The sequence below is a fragment of the Monopterus albus genome, unplaced genomic scaffold (genome assembly GCF_001952655.1).
Source record: "Monopterus albus unplaced genomic scaffold, M_albus_1.0 scaffold80.1, whole genome shotgun sequence".
NCBI lineage: Eukaryota > Metazoa > Chordata > Actinopteri > Synbranchiformes > Synbranchidae > Monopterus > Monopterus albus.
The window spans coordinates 372,709-388,263 of NW_018127960.1; the positions used below are offsets into that span (position 1 = coordinate 372,709).

Here is a 15,555-nt window from a genome sequence, read left to right on the forward strand (position 1 = left end):
CAGATAATACCTTGAGTTCACTCTGCTGCAGGTGATGTCTGTCACTTACCTGTTGTTTTTCAGTAAAAATCAATATAATGCCTTCCTGCACTAATTAATTTGACACCCACAACCTGACAAAATGGAGCATAGGTCATGTTTGTGCTTCCTCTGGCAGAGTGATGGACGGGATGACAGAGGCGTGTATGAAGGGAGGCATCGAGGCATGTTACTCCTCTGTGTCCTGTGCCTGTGCTCTCCTCGGGGCACTGGATGAACTGTCGCAGGGCCGCAGCATCCAACCTGAGCAGGTACGCTGCTGAGACATATATCTGCTACACACTCCTGGTTTTAATAATGCACTTCAAACACATTGATGAAATGAAGCTGTAGGGCTGGTGAAAGACAAGTGAACCAGTCCTTTTATTAACAGAAAGGATCTAAAGCAGATGCTGGTAAGAAACAGTAACGTAGCGGCTGTGTTTCACAGGCTCGGCTTCTCCTCAGGCGACTGGACGATCTGAAAGACGGGACGGAATCGACACGTGAGTCTATGGAGATCAACGAGGCCGACTTCAGGTGGCAGAGACACATCCTGTCCTCTGAGCAGGCTGCGTGGGACCCCAGCTCTTCTTCCTCCAACATGGCCACTGCCGGGGTCACTGAGCGCAGCCCTGACATAAGCATCAGCATCACCACTGAAACAGGCCAAACCACCCTGGATCTGGAGGTGGGGGACCTGGGTCTGAGCCACACTGCTTATGAGGAGTGTGGGGAGGATGCACGCCTCTCCTCGCCCTCATCCTGTCATGGCCTGCAAGGAGACAAACCTGAGCTGAGCCTTGAGCCGGACCAGGGGAGCCAGAGGGAGGAGGGAGGAGGTGCGGGGGGAAATAAGGGAAGAGGAGAGAGAGAGAGAACGGGAGGAGGAGTGGGAGAGAAAGGAGGTGCGGTCCCTCCAGATGTGGTCCAGCGGAGTCATGCCCTCGTCTACCCTGACATCACCAACTTCCTGTCCGTGGAGTCCAGGACCAGGTCTCATCACGGAGCAGGGTCACGATACAGTGAAAGTAACTTCAGGTGTGTGTGTGTGTGTGTGTGTGTGTGTGGGTGGGTGGGTGTATGAACGGCCAAAGACAAATATTAATATTCACCCTCCAGGTTAAGCTTGAATAACCTTCAATGTTCTGTCCTTTAAGCCACGTTTCTTTCTTTGTTGCCATCAAGTTTTTATCCAGACAGCGATGCAGAATTCCCCCACTCCTCATTGTCTTATGTCACTGTTTATCATTTTTTGACTCAGTGGAAATATGAAGATGCAGCTCAGTATCCTCCGATTTACATTCATATCACATGGTTCTGTACCTCGTGATTTACATCTAGTGCCACCTTTCATCGTCACCGCAGGAAGGTGCATGTTCTTTATGTAGTGAGATGGATGGAAATGTTGACAGCAGACATTAAATATGTCACTGGATGTGATCCAGAGTTCTGAAAACTGATAGTTATGCAGCACAGTTGCACGATGATATGTCCTATAATGTCTTACAGGTTTCTGGTCTGCTGGTCATTTTCCCAAACATGCCACTGCTTTTTAGATTCATTTCATTTCTTCCAAACAGTTATTGGTTTTCATTCATTTGCAAACACAAAGAAAACTAACTTAGAGGTTTGAAAGCTGCTTTAGGTCGGTAATCCATCATACTGGAGAAGTGCTGCTATGTGTTGATGACAGTGGCCACACAGCGATTTCATGACTATTAAGTGAATCATGAATCAACATCATGTTATAACTTAGCTTTATAACCTTTATAACTAGCTGCCTGGAAAGTCTAAAATCCCACAGTATGTCTTAAAACATTCAACAACAGAGATTGTCTAATGGCTCCTGTTTGTCCACCAGCATGGAGGAGCAGGAGCTGTCACGCACAGAGTTCGACTCATGTGATCAGTACTCCATGGCGGCTGAGAAAGACTCTGGGCGCTCTGACGTGTCTGACATGGGCTCTGATAACGTTTCTCTGGCTGATGAGGAGCAGCAGACGCCTCGTGACTGCCCTGGCCACCGCTCCCTGCGCACCGCCGCCCTGTCGCTCAAACTACTACGCAACCAGGAGGCTGACCAGCAGAGCGCCAGGCTGTTCGTGCAGGCGCTGGCGGCGCTGCTGCCCCGGCTGCTGGGATTGGCCACTGCCGCGGAGGTGGACTTGTCCCTGCAGAACTTCTCCTCCACCTTCTGCTCTGGACTACAGACTGGTGGGTAGAGTTGTGTGTTGATGTGACTTGAATCCTTGCCCTGTTTGAAAACTGGGAAGAGACTCAATGATCGCATGAGTGTTCGCTCAACAAACACAGGACCTTTGCTGAGGGTGATGCGATCTGTGCAGCAGCCTCTTCCAAGCAGCAAAGTCTCTGCTGTTGGTCCCAAACTAAAATAAAATCTGTAAGGACACTGGGGATATTCAGTAATATAGTGCAGATAGAGTGAAAAATAAAATAAAATGAAAGCATCTTACTGCCAGTAAGCACTAAAGGGATTAAACTGAAATAAATGAGTCCATCTATTTATGCAAATTCAGAAGTTCTTTGTTAAATTGAGCGTTCACAAGTCCAGCATGCAGAATCTGCACAATAAACTAAGTGATGGATGAATCAAGTTATTATCTGCACACTGGATTATAGCTGCTCTGATTCTGTTTATAGTAGCCACGAGCCTGTTTGTGTGTCTGCATAACTCATTAGACTCCTCATTCATTCTGGGTGAAGTGTGTGATGTTGTGTGAAAGTTTTTTAAATCTGATACTTAAAGTGAAAATGGAGGCATACAGGCATTTGGCATACAGATGTAAAAGTGAACTACAGTTCCCAAGGTGCCTTTCAGTCAAACATCCCAACAAAGAACAAGTGCAGCTCGTTGCCATCTGAAGCTTCACTTCAGTTCACTTTCAGATTGTGGATCAGTTTGGGACGAGAGCAGTAGGATCAAATTTAAACTTAGTTTGGATGATACTTCATATTCAGTTCATCGCTTTAGAGCAGTAACTGGCTCATAAAACAGTTTGCCTCTGATGCTTGACCCATAATGCCTCAGTAAAAACAGTAAGTCTGCTGGGAGTTTTTACATCAGCAGAGCAAAATAACGGATCCAATGAAACTGTACGGTTAACTGACCTAATGAGTTTGGTCGCGGCTGTAAATCCCCAGCGTGACCGATTCAGACGCTTGACTCTGCAGCTGAAGGATTATATCTCACTATCTGCTCTCACCTTTCCATCTCCTCTCTCCTCTCTCTACCTCTACGTTTCACCCTCTTCTTGCTTTCCATCCTCCTCTCTTCTTGTCTTCCTCCTACCGCCCTCCTCTTCTCTGTCCAACACTTCCTCCCTTTCTCTCACCCTGACAAAATCTCCCTCACTCCCTCAGTGTCACCCTCTCCGTTTTGCCCTCCGTCTCCTGTCTCACCTCCCTTTCTTTTCCCTCTTTCACCCTTTCTCTATTTCTCTAGCTCCCTCTCTCATCACTTCCTTCCTCCTCCTCCTCTCTCACTGACTCTCCCACCCTCACTCACCTTATTTTTCCTCATCAACTTTTTACGATTCTTGCCTCTAGAATCCCCACAGATGATGTCAGTGTTGGTGAAGCCCAGTACAGACCTGTTGCATGTCGCTGATGCCTCCTCTCTCTCCAGGTGGGATTCACTCTCCAGGGTTTGAGACAGGTGACACCCTCAGCTGTCAGTCTCTGATGAATGCAGACGGTCTTTACCTGGTGTCCTACTACGCTCTGCTGCTCAATCTCAAACTCTGCTGCTGTGACTACTACAAACGGCGAGCGCTCGCTCCCGTCCTCAGCCTGGTGAGCATCTTGTCCTCAGTGAGATCAGTTACCAGGGGCGTTCCCGACAGATGCTCAGGGACTAAAAAACATCCCTACAACACAGCCTTTTCTCTCTGTCAGTGTATAACCCACACTGCTAAGTCATTCTACTCTACTGAAGAAGCGTGTGTGTGTGTGTGTGTGTGTGTGTGTGTGTGTGTGTGTGTGTGTGTGTGCACGTTTTACTGTTGTGTAGAAGGAGTTTGTGCGTCTCATCCAGAGCAGCGGAGTCCTCGTGGTTCTGTCTCAGGCCTGGATAGAAGAGCTCTACCACCAGGTGTTAGAGCGCAACCTGCTGGCAGAGGCTGGCTACTGGGGCTCACCGGAGGATCATGCACTGGCGCTCATCACCATGCTGACAGGTAAACACACACATGTGAGGTATTCTCACTGCATCTTTGTGTTCATTCAGAGGTTGGTGCTGTCATGTTGGCTTCAGTGCAACATAATTTTTTAATGCAGAAGCAAATTGTTGAGAGAGAAAGTATAAGTAAAACTAGGACTGTTCACATTATTAATTGTACAAAATTACAGGCATTTACACATCCATGCTTATAGCACAGAGCCTAATATCAGATTAGACTATTATCAGGTGAGCAAACTGTGGTGGACATGTCAATTAAGAACACACTGTTTCTGTGTTTATCGCCCCCTCTCTCTTAGATATTGACGGTCTGGGCAGCAGTGCAATTGGAGGCCAGCTGATCAGGAAGGCGTCCAGCCAGTCACCGCTCAGCTGTGACAAGGCAGGCAGTGACACTGTGATGGCAGGTCAGTAGTTCATCATCATCAAGCTGTAATTAGCCCAAAGCCTCAGAGTTCTGAAGGGCTGCCTTTTTCCCCCTGAACCTGTGGAAAGACTAATGTTGAGAAAGTGAAGTCTAGTTCTTCTCCTCAGTCAGCGGTGGCAGTTTTACTACAGGTGAAAAAGATTTTTCCTGAGCTGAGGAGTTTTGGTAAAAGCTGCTGTGTTAACCAGATGAAAAAGCTCCACCGACAGCATCCCAGAGCCGCGCTGCCTGGTCAGATGCTCCAGTCTGTTTGTGATTCTCTGAAAATTAGAGGACACAGGTGAGCGAGGCCATAGACCAGCTGTGGATGAATATGTGGGTGTATTATATCCTTCTGAACTGTGGGTCTCTAACAGAGAACATTTGTAACTGCTTCCTGCACCGGGCTTAAGCCGCACCCAGTAAATGTAAGACTAAAAGACATGTTGTACATAGCCGCAGGTGTCCACGTTGTAACATGAGATATTTCGACAGCTAGATCGATCACCTGCAACTTGAAGCAGCATCATATGCATTTTGTCGTGTGTTGTCCATGATGAGGGTGTGTGCATGAAGCGACAAAAGTAGCGGCTTATAGTCCTGAAAGTACAGTATATTAACATCCTAAGGACCTTACAGCTGGAGCTAATCCTTTTGTCATGATCACACAAAATAAGTGAAAGCATAAAACAATACATAAAATGTTCAACATGTTTTAATTAAACTTTAGATTCAGTCTTATCAGATCTTCACTAAGTGGCTGTGTACAACTACAGTAGGTTAATGTTTCTGACTGTTCGGCTGCAGTGAGGAAGAAAAGAGGATGACAGGTAAAAGGTCAGGAGGAAAGACAGAGAGAGCAGACACTGACAATGATGGAGGAAATGAGCCAGTGACCACCTGTGCTACTGCTGCATCCCCCTGGAGCACAAAGGATTGGCCAGAGTTGCCATGGTAACCGCCACTGAGTCGCTGAGTCAACTCCTCATGAGGAGGATGTCAGCATCATCAGTTACTGGAGCCACTCGCTGTGTAAACACTCAGTAACAGACTGAGGCTGTCGGGCTTTGTTGGTACCATCTTAATGTCATTTGTGTCTGTTCTGCTCCATTTTATCACTTTTGCACAGCATCCTGTTGTTTCCTGGCATCAGCTACTTCAGCTTGAACCTATTGTTTTCCTCCAGGCGAGTGGCATTCCAGCTGATTTTCCCTCTGTCTAAACTGATGGGCCTGTGTGTGTATAACAGGAGCTGTGTTCTCCCGCTTCATCCTTACTGGTGTGTGGAAGAACCTGATTGACGTGCTGTCTGCACCGCTGACGGGGCGCATGGCAGGGAGCTCCAAGGGCCTGGCCTTCATCCTGGGAGCAGAGGGGGTTAAGGAGCAGAGCCAGAGGGAGAGAGATACCATCTGTCTGAGTCTAGATGGCCTACGCAAGGCTGCTGCGCTCAGCTGTGCCCTGGGTGGGAGAAACGTGTCACCGGTGTTTGTATTGATAAGAAGAATCATCAGCTAGTGCTTTTAATTAATGTAGCAAGATGGCACCTAAAATTATAAGATGGTCCATACATTCTCTGTAGCCATGTTTCCATTTAGGAATAATGAAAGAATATGAGGTCACTGCTGGTGCAGACTCTCACTCTCACAGTTATGAAGCATCAGCTGCCCAGTAACAACTAGAGCTCGCTGAGCAGCCCCAGGTCAACACGGGGTTACGTTAGGTTTTCATACAAATGCAAATTTTAGAGAATTTTATCATCGGCCAATTTCAGAAGCCATAATGTATCAGTTCTTAACAGTTAGTGAAACAACTGCACGGCCAGCTGCCTCTGGCTCACATAATGAATATAAATGAGCACACGGTGTCCAAGATCAACAGTATGTGGGGAGGCATGGTGCTGCCAGTTTAAATTTAAATCCATGCAAAGGACTAGTAAGCCCAGACGGTGTATTTGCATCTGTAAAAGAGCCAAGTTTGGACGAGAACCAAGAGTAAAGGTGGTATTTTCATTGTGCAGTGATGATATGTTTAGCATGAGAGAATGAATGAAGCTTCACACTGTGTGTGTGTGTGTGTGTGTGTGTGTCAGGTGTTGCAGCCAACTGTGCGTCAGCTTTAGCCCAGATGGCTGCAGCCTCCTGTGTGCAGGAAGAGAAGGAGGAAAAGGAGGCGGCAGAGACGGGAGACGCCATCACACAAGGTACAGAGAGCATGTATTGTTTCTTTTCTGTCCATTCAAATTAAACCTTGGCACCTGTGTGATAGTGATGAGGAGGCATGTTGCAAGACCAGCCAGTAGAACATTCATACACTGATAACACGTGCACACAAAAAAACTGTTTGAAGTTGACAGCACTGGCTTTGCACAAAAGATCAAGAGCCAAAAAAGCAGGACAGGGTGATTTTTTTAAATTAACATTATACAGATAAATAAAAAAAGGAACTTTGATTGATGGCACCTTTCACTGAATAAGGCTGCACTGGTGTCGTTAATGCTTGTGGAGACCCTGATCTAGATGCTGTGAGCGGAGGCTGACGGTGCCATCAGTAAGAAACGCTCCTTTACTGACATCTACTGGCAGCCTTGGGGAACTGCAGCCACATCTTCAGTTTTCTTAACCCCAGTGTTGTTGACAACATTGACATTAGACTCACAAATTTCAAGCCCATTGATTCTCATTATTGTACAAGCTGAACCTTCATTACATACACTCTGTGTTTTGCTGGAAATCGGTTAATGTTGACTATTTTATTCTCCTAGATCTTTAAACATCTGTTGTCCTTCAACTGTGTTTCCTTGTGTTTGTGTCAAATTCCTGGATGTGTGTCTGTCTCCAGTGAAGCAGCGCGTTGAGCAGCGTCTGGAGCAGATGGGACGACCTCAGGGAGTCCGTCTACATACGGCTCACGTGTTGTGTATGGACGCCATCCTGAATGTGGGCCTGGAGATGGGCAGCCACAACCATGACTGCTGGCCACATGTCTTCAGGTACACACACACACACACACACACACACGTGCGCATACTGCAGTTTTAGAAGTAACTACTTAGATTCATACTACATATTTTTCTCTTCTATCTCACCTCCTCCTTTTTTTTGTTCTTCTATCCCCTCACGTTCTCTCTCTCAGGGTGACCGAGTACATCAGTTCACTGGAGCACACCCATTTCAGTGACGGCTCCTCACAGCCATCCTCTTTGACCACCATCACGCAGCAGAGCCAGCTGGCAGCTGGCGTCGACCTGGGGCTGGAGATGAGCTGTGAGCCTAGCCCCGAAGCCTCAGAGCTGGGCCTGAGCCAGCCGGTCATCCAGCCTCTGTCCATCCAGGAGCTGCTGAGGGAGAGCAGCAGAGGAGGCCGAGGTCCAGACCTGAAGAGCGGCAGCCTGATGACGGGGACCAGCGCCGCCAAGGCCGTGTGCACACTGTCAACGCAGGCTGACAGGTAATAATCACAAAACTAGCTCTCAAATACCAACACCTGTCATCAGGTCTCTTTATATGATTGTAAATTTGATTTCCTGATTTTAGGATGTTACTTTGAAGCCTTTTTTTACATTTGTCAGACACTTTTTTGACATTTGACTAAACCAGGCAATGGGAATTATTGAATGTTAGAATAATCAGTAATGAAAACAACTTTTGGTGTATAATAAAAAGATTGCTTAGCATGTGGGACTTGCCTCCACAGCTGCATGGGGCGTTCAGTTTGTGTATCCAAGAAACTCAGTTGCTTCCTCGGTGCTGTGGTTGTGAGTCAAAACAGCCACCAGAGGGCAGCAGAGTTCCCTGTGCGTGCGTGCATATGGCCTTTTCTTTCTATACTTGTGTGGCCGAGAATCCACGAGTTACTGTTTAGGTCTTTGTAGGTGATTGTGAGTCGTTATTCCAGATGTTCACAACTGCAGTGAAGCATTTTGTTTGTGTGTCTACATGTCTTTATAACACTGTGTGAACCAACATTTGTTTAATTCCATTGTTGTGAGGACATTTTCAGACTCCAGCATGTTGCAGGGACTGAAACCTGTTTACACACTCACACTGTGGCGACTTTTAGTGATGACATGGTTTAAGGCAGGGGTGGGCGAGTAATGGTGATGTTTGAGGTTAGGATAAGTCTCCCTGAAGTGAATGTAAGTCAGTGGGTTCATCTCAAGTCTCGTGTGTACATCTACATTTCCCTCACTTGCTTCTTTTCCAGCCTAACTGTAGTTACGCTGACAAAAATGCAAGGAGAGAGGGATTGAGGAAACATGAAGGAGCATAAAGTCCAGCATAAAGTCCAGTCTGTTGGTGTTTCAGGTTGTTTGAGGAAGCAGCTACCAAACTGAACCTGGTGGGTCTGGTCGGCTTCTTGCAGCAGCTCAGGAAAGCTTCTCAATCTCAGCTGTTTGACTCTGTTACTGAGACTGGAGACTATTCACTGGCCATGCCAGGTACACACACAAACACACACACACACACACACCTTCGCCGCTTCAGTGAATACACTAATTTCTATCTGCTAACAACCTTAATCTTCACCTTTAACACAATTTTCAAAGCATGTTGAGATGAACTATTTGTCAGAGCATCATGTTTCCTGATGACGTTGTTATTTATAGTAGAATATAAATATATTAAGCTATAACGTTAAGGTTTGAGATGTTGGACATCAGCTAGGGAGAAAGGTGCAGCTTTATTTTTGTTTAAAAAATGTAAAAACACATTCTGTTGGTTAAAGAGAAGAGCAGCATGAAGACCAAACTGAGTGGAAGCGTTGTGTCATGGTACCATGAGTAAACTTGGTCAGTATATTGAAATGACTCATTGCAACACACCTTCCTCCTAAACAATCACAGTTTTGTCCTCTGTGTAGGAGAGGCCAAGTCGACGCTGGACCGGCGCAGCGCTCTTCACCTGTTCCGTCTGGGCGAGGCCATGCTGAGGATCGTCAGGAACAAGAACCGGCCTCTCCTCCACATGATGAGGGCCTGGAGCGTGGTGGCGCCACACCTGGTTGAGGTAGAGCGCTGCAACTTCTGTCACACAGAGACTCATTCATCTAAATACGGTGGACAGAATAATAGAAACACCTGTATAATGCCGTACATTTTAACAGCAGGATGAACTACATCTAAAATGATTTTGATTGGACTCCTCTCTAAGATGGTTTCACCAAAACGGGACCTCATGAGGAAGGATTTGTTGCAGGGCTGCTGGATTAGACTGACGCAGGTTTAGCTGCAGTAGGCGTACCTAATAACCGGCGTGTATTGAGCGTGTATTACAGATTCTGCACCATGAACAAACACACACCGTAGTCCTTTTTATAAAATGGATGTAAATAAATGTCATCAGTGTAAAGAGCTGAGGCTCAGACAAACACATTAAGTCTTTGTTCTACTTCCAGGCAGCGTGTCACAAAGAGCGTCACGTATCCCAGAAGGCCGTTTCCTTCATCCACGATGTTCTGACAGAGGTGCTGATTAGCTGGGCGGAGCTCCCGCACTTCCACTTTAACGAGGCGCTGTTCAGGCCCTTCGAGCACATCATGCAGCTGGAACTCTGTGACGAGGACGTACAGGACCAGGTGATGTGAGAGCACATGTCCAGCACATGCAGGACATCTGTTTGATGTGCCACATTTGAACATCAATCAGTTGCATCAGTGCATGAATCCCTAAAGTTTTACACGAGTCAGCTTTGTTCCACCACCCAGTGTGTGAGGAGTCGTTGTGGTGCCTTCCTACAGGTGATAACATCGATAGGTGAGCTGGTGGAGATGTGCTCTCCGCAGATCCTGTCAGGATGGAGGCCTCTGTTCAGCGCTCTGAGGACCGTCCACGGCAGCAAGACCGACACCAAAGACTACCTGCTGGGAGAGTACTCCATGGGTACATCTCACGCTGTCCACTCCACAAGGATCTGTTGTGATTTGACTTTCCTGTCGTGTCTTTTTGTCCCCTTTTAAATGGATTTCTTCTTCATCTATTTTTGATGGCTTCCTGCCATCCGCCATCCTTTCTTTCTCTTGTTAATCCTTCCTTCCTCCCTTTTCCTTCCCACCTCTGCTCCAGGGAAGTCCCAGGCTCCGGTGTTTGATGTCTTTGAGGCTTTCATCAACACTGACAACATCCAGGTCTTTGCAAATGCTGCCACTGACTACATCATGTGCCTCATGAAGTTCGTCAAAGGCTTGGGTAAGTCACACTTGTACATGCCGGCTGTTCAGTTTGAGACATTACTTTTAGACTTTTCGTATCAAAATGCGTACCTAACTGTTTTCTGTGCGACTGTCTGGCTGCGTGTAGGAGAGGTGGACTATAAGGAGATCGGAGACTGTGTCCTTGTGTCGGGTTACAGCTCCACTGATCTCTGCTTACCTGCTCTGGACTACCTCCGCAAATGTTCACAGGTCGGCGCCCTGTTGTTCACACTGGGCATTTACACCGAGTTCCAAATTAAGCATTAAAAGGTCCTGGTCAGGGATTGTTTGTATCTTAACACATTTTCTCCTGGAGACAGTCCCAGTGAGTGACAGAACAACACGTTAGATAGCAGAAGCATATTTGTAGTTATTTGCTTTTTCCCTGTGACTGAATGAAGCCATGTTGTGTTTGACAGTTGTTGGCAAAGATCTACAAGATGCAATCCAAGCCAGTGTTCCTGGGGGCACGGCTCGCCAGCCTGCCGATGAGATCGCAGGAACGCTCAATGAGTAGTGAGGATGGGATCGAATGTGTGCTGCAGGAGTTTGATGACAACACAGGTAAAGGCCAGACTAACAGCTCTCTGCTTGTCTTTTACTTCCTTCCTTTCTTTTATCATCAGTTTGTCACGGTGTCTGCTGTTCTTCTCCAGTTGCCTCTGATATCTACCCCATTCTCTCTGTAACCCGGCTACATGATGTACTCTGTCCTGCAGGTCTGATCCAGGTGTGGATTTTGTTACTGGAGCAGCTGACACAAGCTGTGTCAAACTGTCCTCGCCAGCACCAGCCTCCCACCCTGGAGCTGCTCTTCGCCCTGCTCAGAGAGGTCACCATCGTACCGGGTAACACACAGACTCACGCTCTGAAACTGTGGAACAACCCTCGCTTTTTCCACGATAACGTGAACACAACTCTGTCTCCTCCATCCAGGTCCAGGGTTTGCCATTTTCTCCGTCATCCAGCTGCTGCTTCCTGTGATGTCACTCTGGCTGCAGCGTAGCCATGGCGACCACTCCTACTGGGATGTGGCTGCGGCAAACTTCAAACACGCCATCGGCCTGTCATGCGAGCTGGTGGTGGAGCATGTCAACGGTTTCATCCACTCAGGTGACAGACGGCTGTGTGTGTGTGTGTGTGTGTGTGTGTGTGTGTGTGTGTGTGTGTGTGTGTGTGTGTGTCCATTTTCTACACAGCACAGTTTGTTCACCTGGAGCAGGAAGGGTTTCATGTCTTCCTCGAGGGCGCTGTAGCCGCCGGAGTTTGTCATGCTTGTTGAGGAAAGAACAACAATCACAGAAGCATTTCTAAAAGTTTAAGCACCACTCTCTCCTTCATCATCTCCTCAGGTTTGCCCCAGTTCAGTGCTTGTAGTTGTTTGATCGCCTTGACAGTCGACCAACTAAAAGAAGAGGTGTACCTTATTGTGCTCTCCCCCTGAAGCTCAAATAGTTTGAATGTGTCAGCTCCTGGAACCACTGTTGGCTCTGCTTTGTCGTTCCACACTATAGTTTTTGCTCATTTTAATGATGTGAAACATCTTTGTGAAGCAGATTTGGTTGGTGCGTTAGATTCTTTCTACTGAAGAGACTAATAGAACATTAACATGAACCACGTGTAAACGTCTGGTGGAATATACAGAAAGCGTGCAGGTTAATTCTACCTTAAGGTATCTGTGACAGGATGGAAATTGTAGCAACTCTACCTTGATTCCACATGCTCACAGACCGTTGTGTTGTTGTGGTGTGTGTGTTTTGTTCCTGCAGATATTGGGTATGAGTCTCTGATCAACCTGATGCTGAAGGATCTGTTCAAGCTGCTGGTGGCCTGTGTGTCTGAACCTGCTGAGACCATCTCCAGAGTGGGCTGCTCCTGCATCAGGTGATGACACAGAGTTATCAGTTATACACCTGTCACCACCGTGAAATTCATGTAGACAGGTGAAAATATTTGAAGTTCAGAAATGTCTCTTTCTGTGTGGCCAGCTACACTTAGCTGTTGCTCTCTGCACGCCTGTGCCTGCACTACGAACAGTCAGACAATGACGAGTTCTCACTGATAAACAGTGGACTTTCTTTTTAAACATCAGATGTATGGCACAGTATGTGTGAGGCATTATTTAATCGTCATGTCTTTAGGAGGATCCAGTGGGTTTGAGGTTTGAGGGTCGGTGCCACAAACAGGGAAAGGCAGCCAGGAGGTTTTGAGAGACAGATTCACACCTTTTTGGTCTTGTTTCTGTGTAAACGTTCTTTACGCTACTGTTTTTATTGTTCTCTTTCTCTAGGTATGTGTTGGTTACAGTGGGTCCAGTGTTCACAGAGGAAATGTGGAGGTTGGCCTGCTGTGCTCTGCAGGACGCCTTCTCTGCTACGTTAGAGCCTGTCAAGGTAACACACGCAGACAGACACACACTCAGATAATTGCATTCAAATACCATGTGCAATGCAGTTCAGCTCTGATATAACGTATATCCTCTGTTAAAGTGTAATACTTTAAATGAGTCACAGGGAAAACAGTTTGTTCACCTGCTGGCCATAGTTTGGCGATGGATTCACCAGCTTTCAACATTTTACTGAAGACTGTACAGTGTAACAGAGAATGGCTTGCATCATGTACAACGTGCACCGTGAGTGTAGGGCTGGTCAGGTGCTCTGCTTTAGGGAGGTATTTTGGGGTGATGCTGATCATCACCCGCCTGCTGTATCAGTGTATGAACATGACACAGGCGCCTTTCCTCCTGTTTTCAGCACTGAAGAAAACCTACCCAGGGCCACATTGTTTATTCCAACCATGCAACTAAAAGTCTCCACTGCTTCTGTTCCAAAACGTCACTGTTGTTTGCTTTTGCACGTTTGAAGGTTTCCTAATGTCTTAGTTAGCTTTTAATCATACAGTGACTACAGTGCATAAGATGTAATCTCAAAGTAGAACATTTGTTTCCTATGGTGTTTATCTGATGCAGGTCAGCCTCGACCTCCCTTTGTCTCTGTGTCCCTGTAGAACCTTCTAGCGTGTTTTCACAGCGGCTCAGACAGTTTCTCTGGAGACGCCTGTGAGGTGAAGGTGGCAGCGCCATCTCACTCACCGTCAGCTGAGGCAGAGTACTGGAGGATCAAAGCTATGGCTCAGCAGGTCAGAAAATAAAAAATATTACAGGTGTAGTACATGTGCTACCAAGCAGGCTGTGCAGTGAGGAGGATGAGTTCATTTTGTCTGTTTGATTATCGCTGGCCTCAGCCATTGATTCAGCCTCCTGTCTGGGGTCTGAATGCTTGAACCGTGAAGCGCTAGATAACGATTTCTGTTGTCTATTTTCAGTAGCAGGTCAGTACAACTTCAGGTGGCACAGGAGAGCTTGATTGTTGACCTGTCCTCTTGTATCCAGGTCTTTATGTTGGACACCCAGTGCTCTCCAAAGACGCCCAACAACAAGGACGGTTTTGAGCACGCTCAGTCCTGCGTTGTCATCATCGAGCTGCCGTCTGACCAGCAGTCCAACGGACACACTCAGAAGAGGTGCACTACCTACTCACAAAGACGTCTGACGATTATTAACTGACATGCATTTACTAAAACTGCATGGCCCTGCTCCTGACCCCAAAAGATTCTAACCAAAGCTCTAACCAGCAAGACTCATGGGTGTGTTCTGGTGCTGGGCTGAGGTGTTTTAGGATATGAACAGTTCATGTATGTTGATTATAATGTGCGGTACTTTGAAACCAACATTACAACAGTGGCCCACCACACGTATACCTCTGTTGACCCTCTGAGTGTTGACCCAGCGCGCAGTGAGGCATCATGTCTTGTCTTCTCTCCGTGGTCCATTTCTGCAGTGAGCTCTTTAGTTCACAGCTGTTTTGAAGACTTTTTAAAATGGAAACACTGGGTAGAGTACAGAAGTATATTCCCTCTCTCAGTTACCTAGAGATTGTTTGCGTTGATGTAATTTTTAATTAAAATTTGTAATTAAAAAAATTAAGAAAGAAAACAATTGCAAAAACAACCTGCAATTTAATAAAAAACCCAGAAATGTTAACTCTCTAACTCTGCTTGTTTTTCTGTTGCAGGAAAATTGGGTAAGGCTGTTTTCTGTGACATCAGTGACATTGTGTTGTCAAATATAAACATTATGACTGTGTGATTCTGCATGATCTCATAGTCAAACGAACTGATCCACCTGTAGAGCTGCACAATGTGGAGACATTATACAGTGTGTGGCAGATTTGTTGAATGATCTCATGAGATCAGATTAGTTTCACAATGAAATACCTGTAGCTTGGCAGCAGCCCTCACTTGCTGTAGCCACAGTTTGACATTCAACCCCAAATTAAACTGCTGTTTTAGTTTCTCTGTGGTGGCAGTGGTGTCTCACTGTGTTCTGCTGCATACAAGAGGTAATCTGAGTAAGTCCAACATGTTGCCTAAAACATCCGGTCTGAATCCCCATTTGTACTGTACATTTTAATCAGAGGACCAATTGGAGACATTGTACTGATGACACCGGTTCCAACAACATCTGTCACATTAAGAACAGGAGAAGACCTGTTGTTGTGACTGCACAGTCCTCATGTGTTTAATACAGAGTCAACCCACTTGAACCAAACAAATGTGACACATCATGCAGCTCTATCGACACTTCGAACCCGCATGTTGTGTAGTGCAACACATTGCTCGTTGTACGCAGTTGTAGCGTGCTTGAGTGTGTGTCACACGGAGCTTCCTGTCCATAGCA

At 46.5% G+C, this 15,555-nt stretch overlaps 1 protein-coding gene across 3 annotated transcripts in view; it reads left to right on the top strand.

The window, feature by feature from the left end:
- arfgef3 (ARFGEF family member 3) overlaps nt 1-15,555 on the top strand; it is a 33,339-nt gene that overhangs the window by 11,249 nt on the left and 6,535 nt on the right. For 2 of the 3 annotated variants that reach the window (XM_020606656.1, XM_020606658.1), the window contains exons 13-36: nt 158-290; nt 470-1,059; nt 1,883-2,235; nt 3,668-3,834; nt 4,052-4,217; nt 4,519-4,626; nt 5,875-6,090; nt 6,718-6,828; nt 7,467-7,617; nt 7,761-8,075; nt 8,933-9,066; nt 9,489-9,634; nt 10,023-10,202; nt 10,365-10,506; nt 10,690-10,812; nt 10,924-11,027; nt 11,237-11,381; nt 11,537-11,665; nt 11,754-11,930; nt 12,587-12,701; nt 13,108-13,210; nt 13,824-13,955; nt 14,209-14,339; nt 14,891-14,899. In XM_020606656.1, the coding sequence (XP_020462312.1) occupies nt 158-290; nt 470-1,059; nt 1,883-2,235; nt 3,668-3,834; nt 4,052-4,217; nt 4,519-4,626; nt 5,875-6,090; nt 6,718-6,828; nt 7,467-7,617; nt 7,761-8,075; nt 8,933-9,066; nt 9,489-9,634; nt 10,023-10,202; nt 10,365-10,506; nt 10,690-10,812; nt 10,924-11,027; nt 11,237-11,381; nt 11,537-11,665; nt 11,754-11,930; nt 12,587-12,701; nt 13,108-13,210; nt 13,824-13,955; nt 14,209-14,339; nt 14,891-14,899 (4,080 nt within the window). The remainder of the gene's footprint in view (nt 1-157; nt 291-469; nt 1,060-1,882; nt 2,236-3,667; nt 3,835-4,051; nt 4,218-4,518; nt 4,627-5,874; nt 6,091-6,717; nt 6,829-7,466; nt 7,618-7,760; nt 8,076-8,932; nt 9,067-9,488; nt 9,635-10,022; nt 10,203-10,364; nt 10,507-10,689; nt 10,813-10,923; nt 11,028-11,236; nt 11,382-11,536; nt 11,666-11,753; nt 11,931-12,586; nt 12,702-13,107; nt 13,211-13,823; nt 13,956-14,208; nt 14,340-14,890; nt 14,900-15,555) is intronic. The other variant, XM_020606657.1, reaches the window with a different exon arrangement.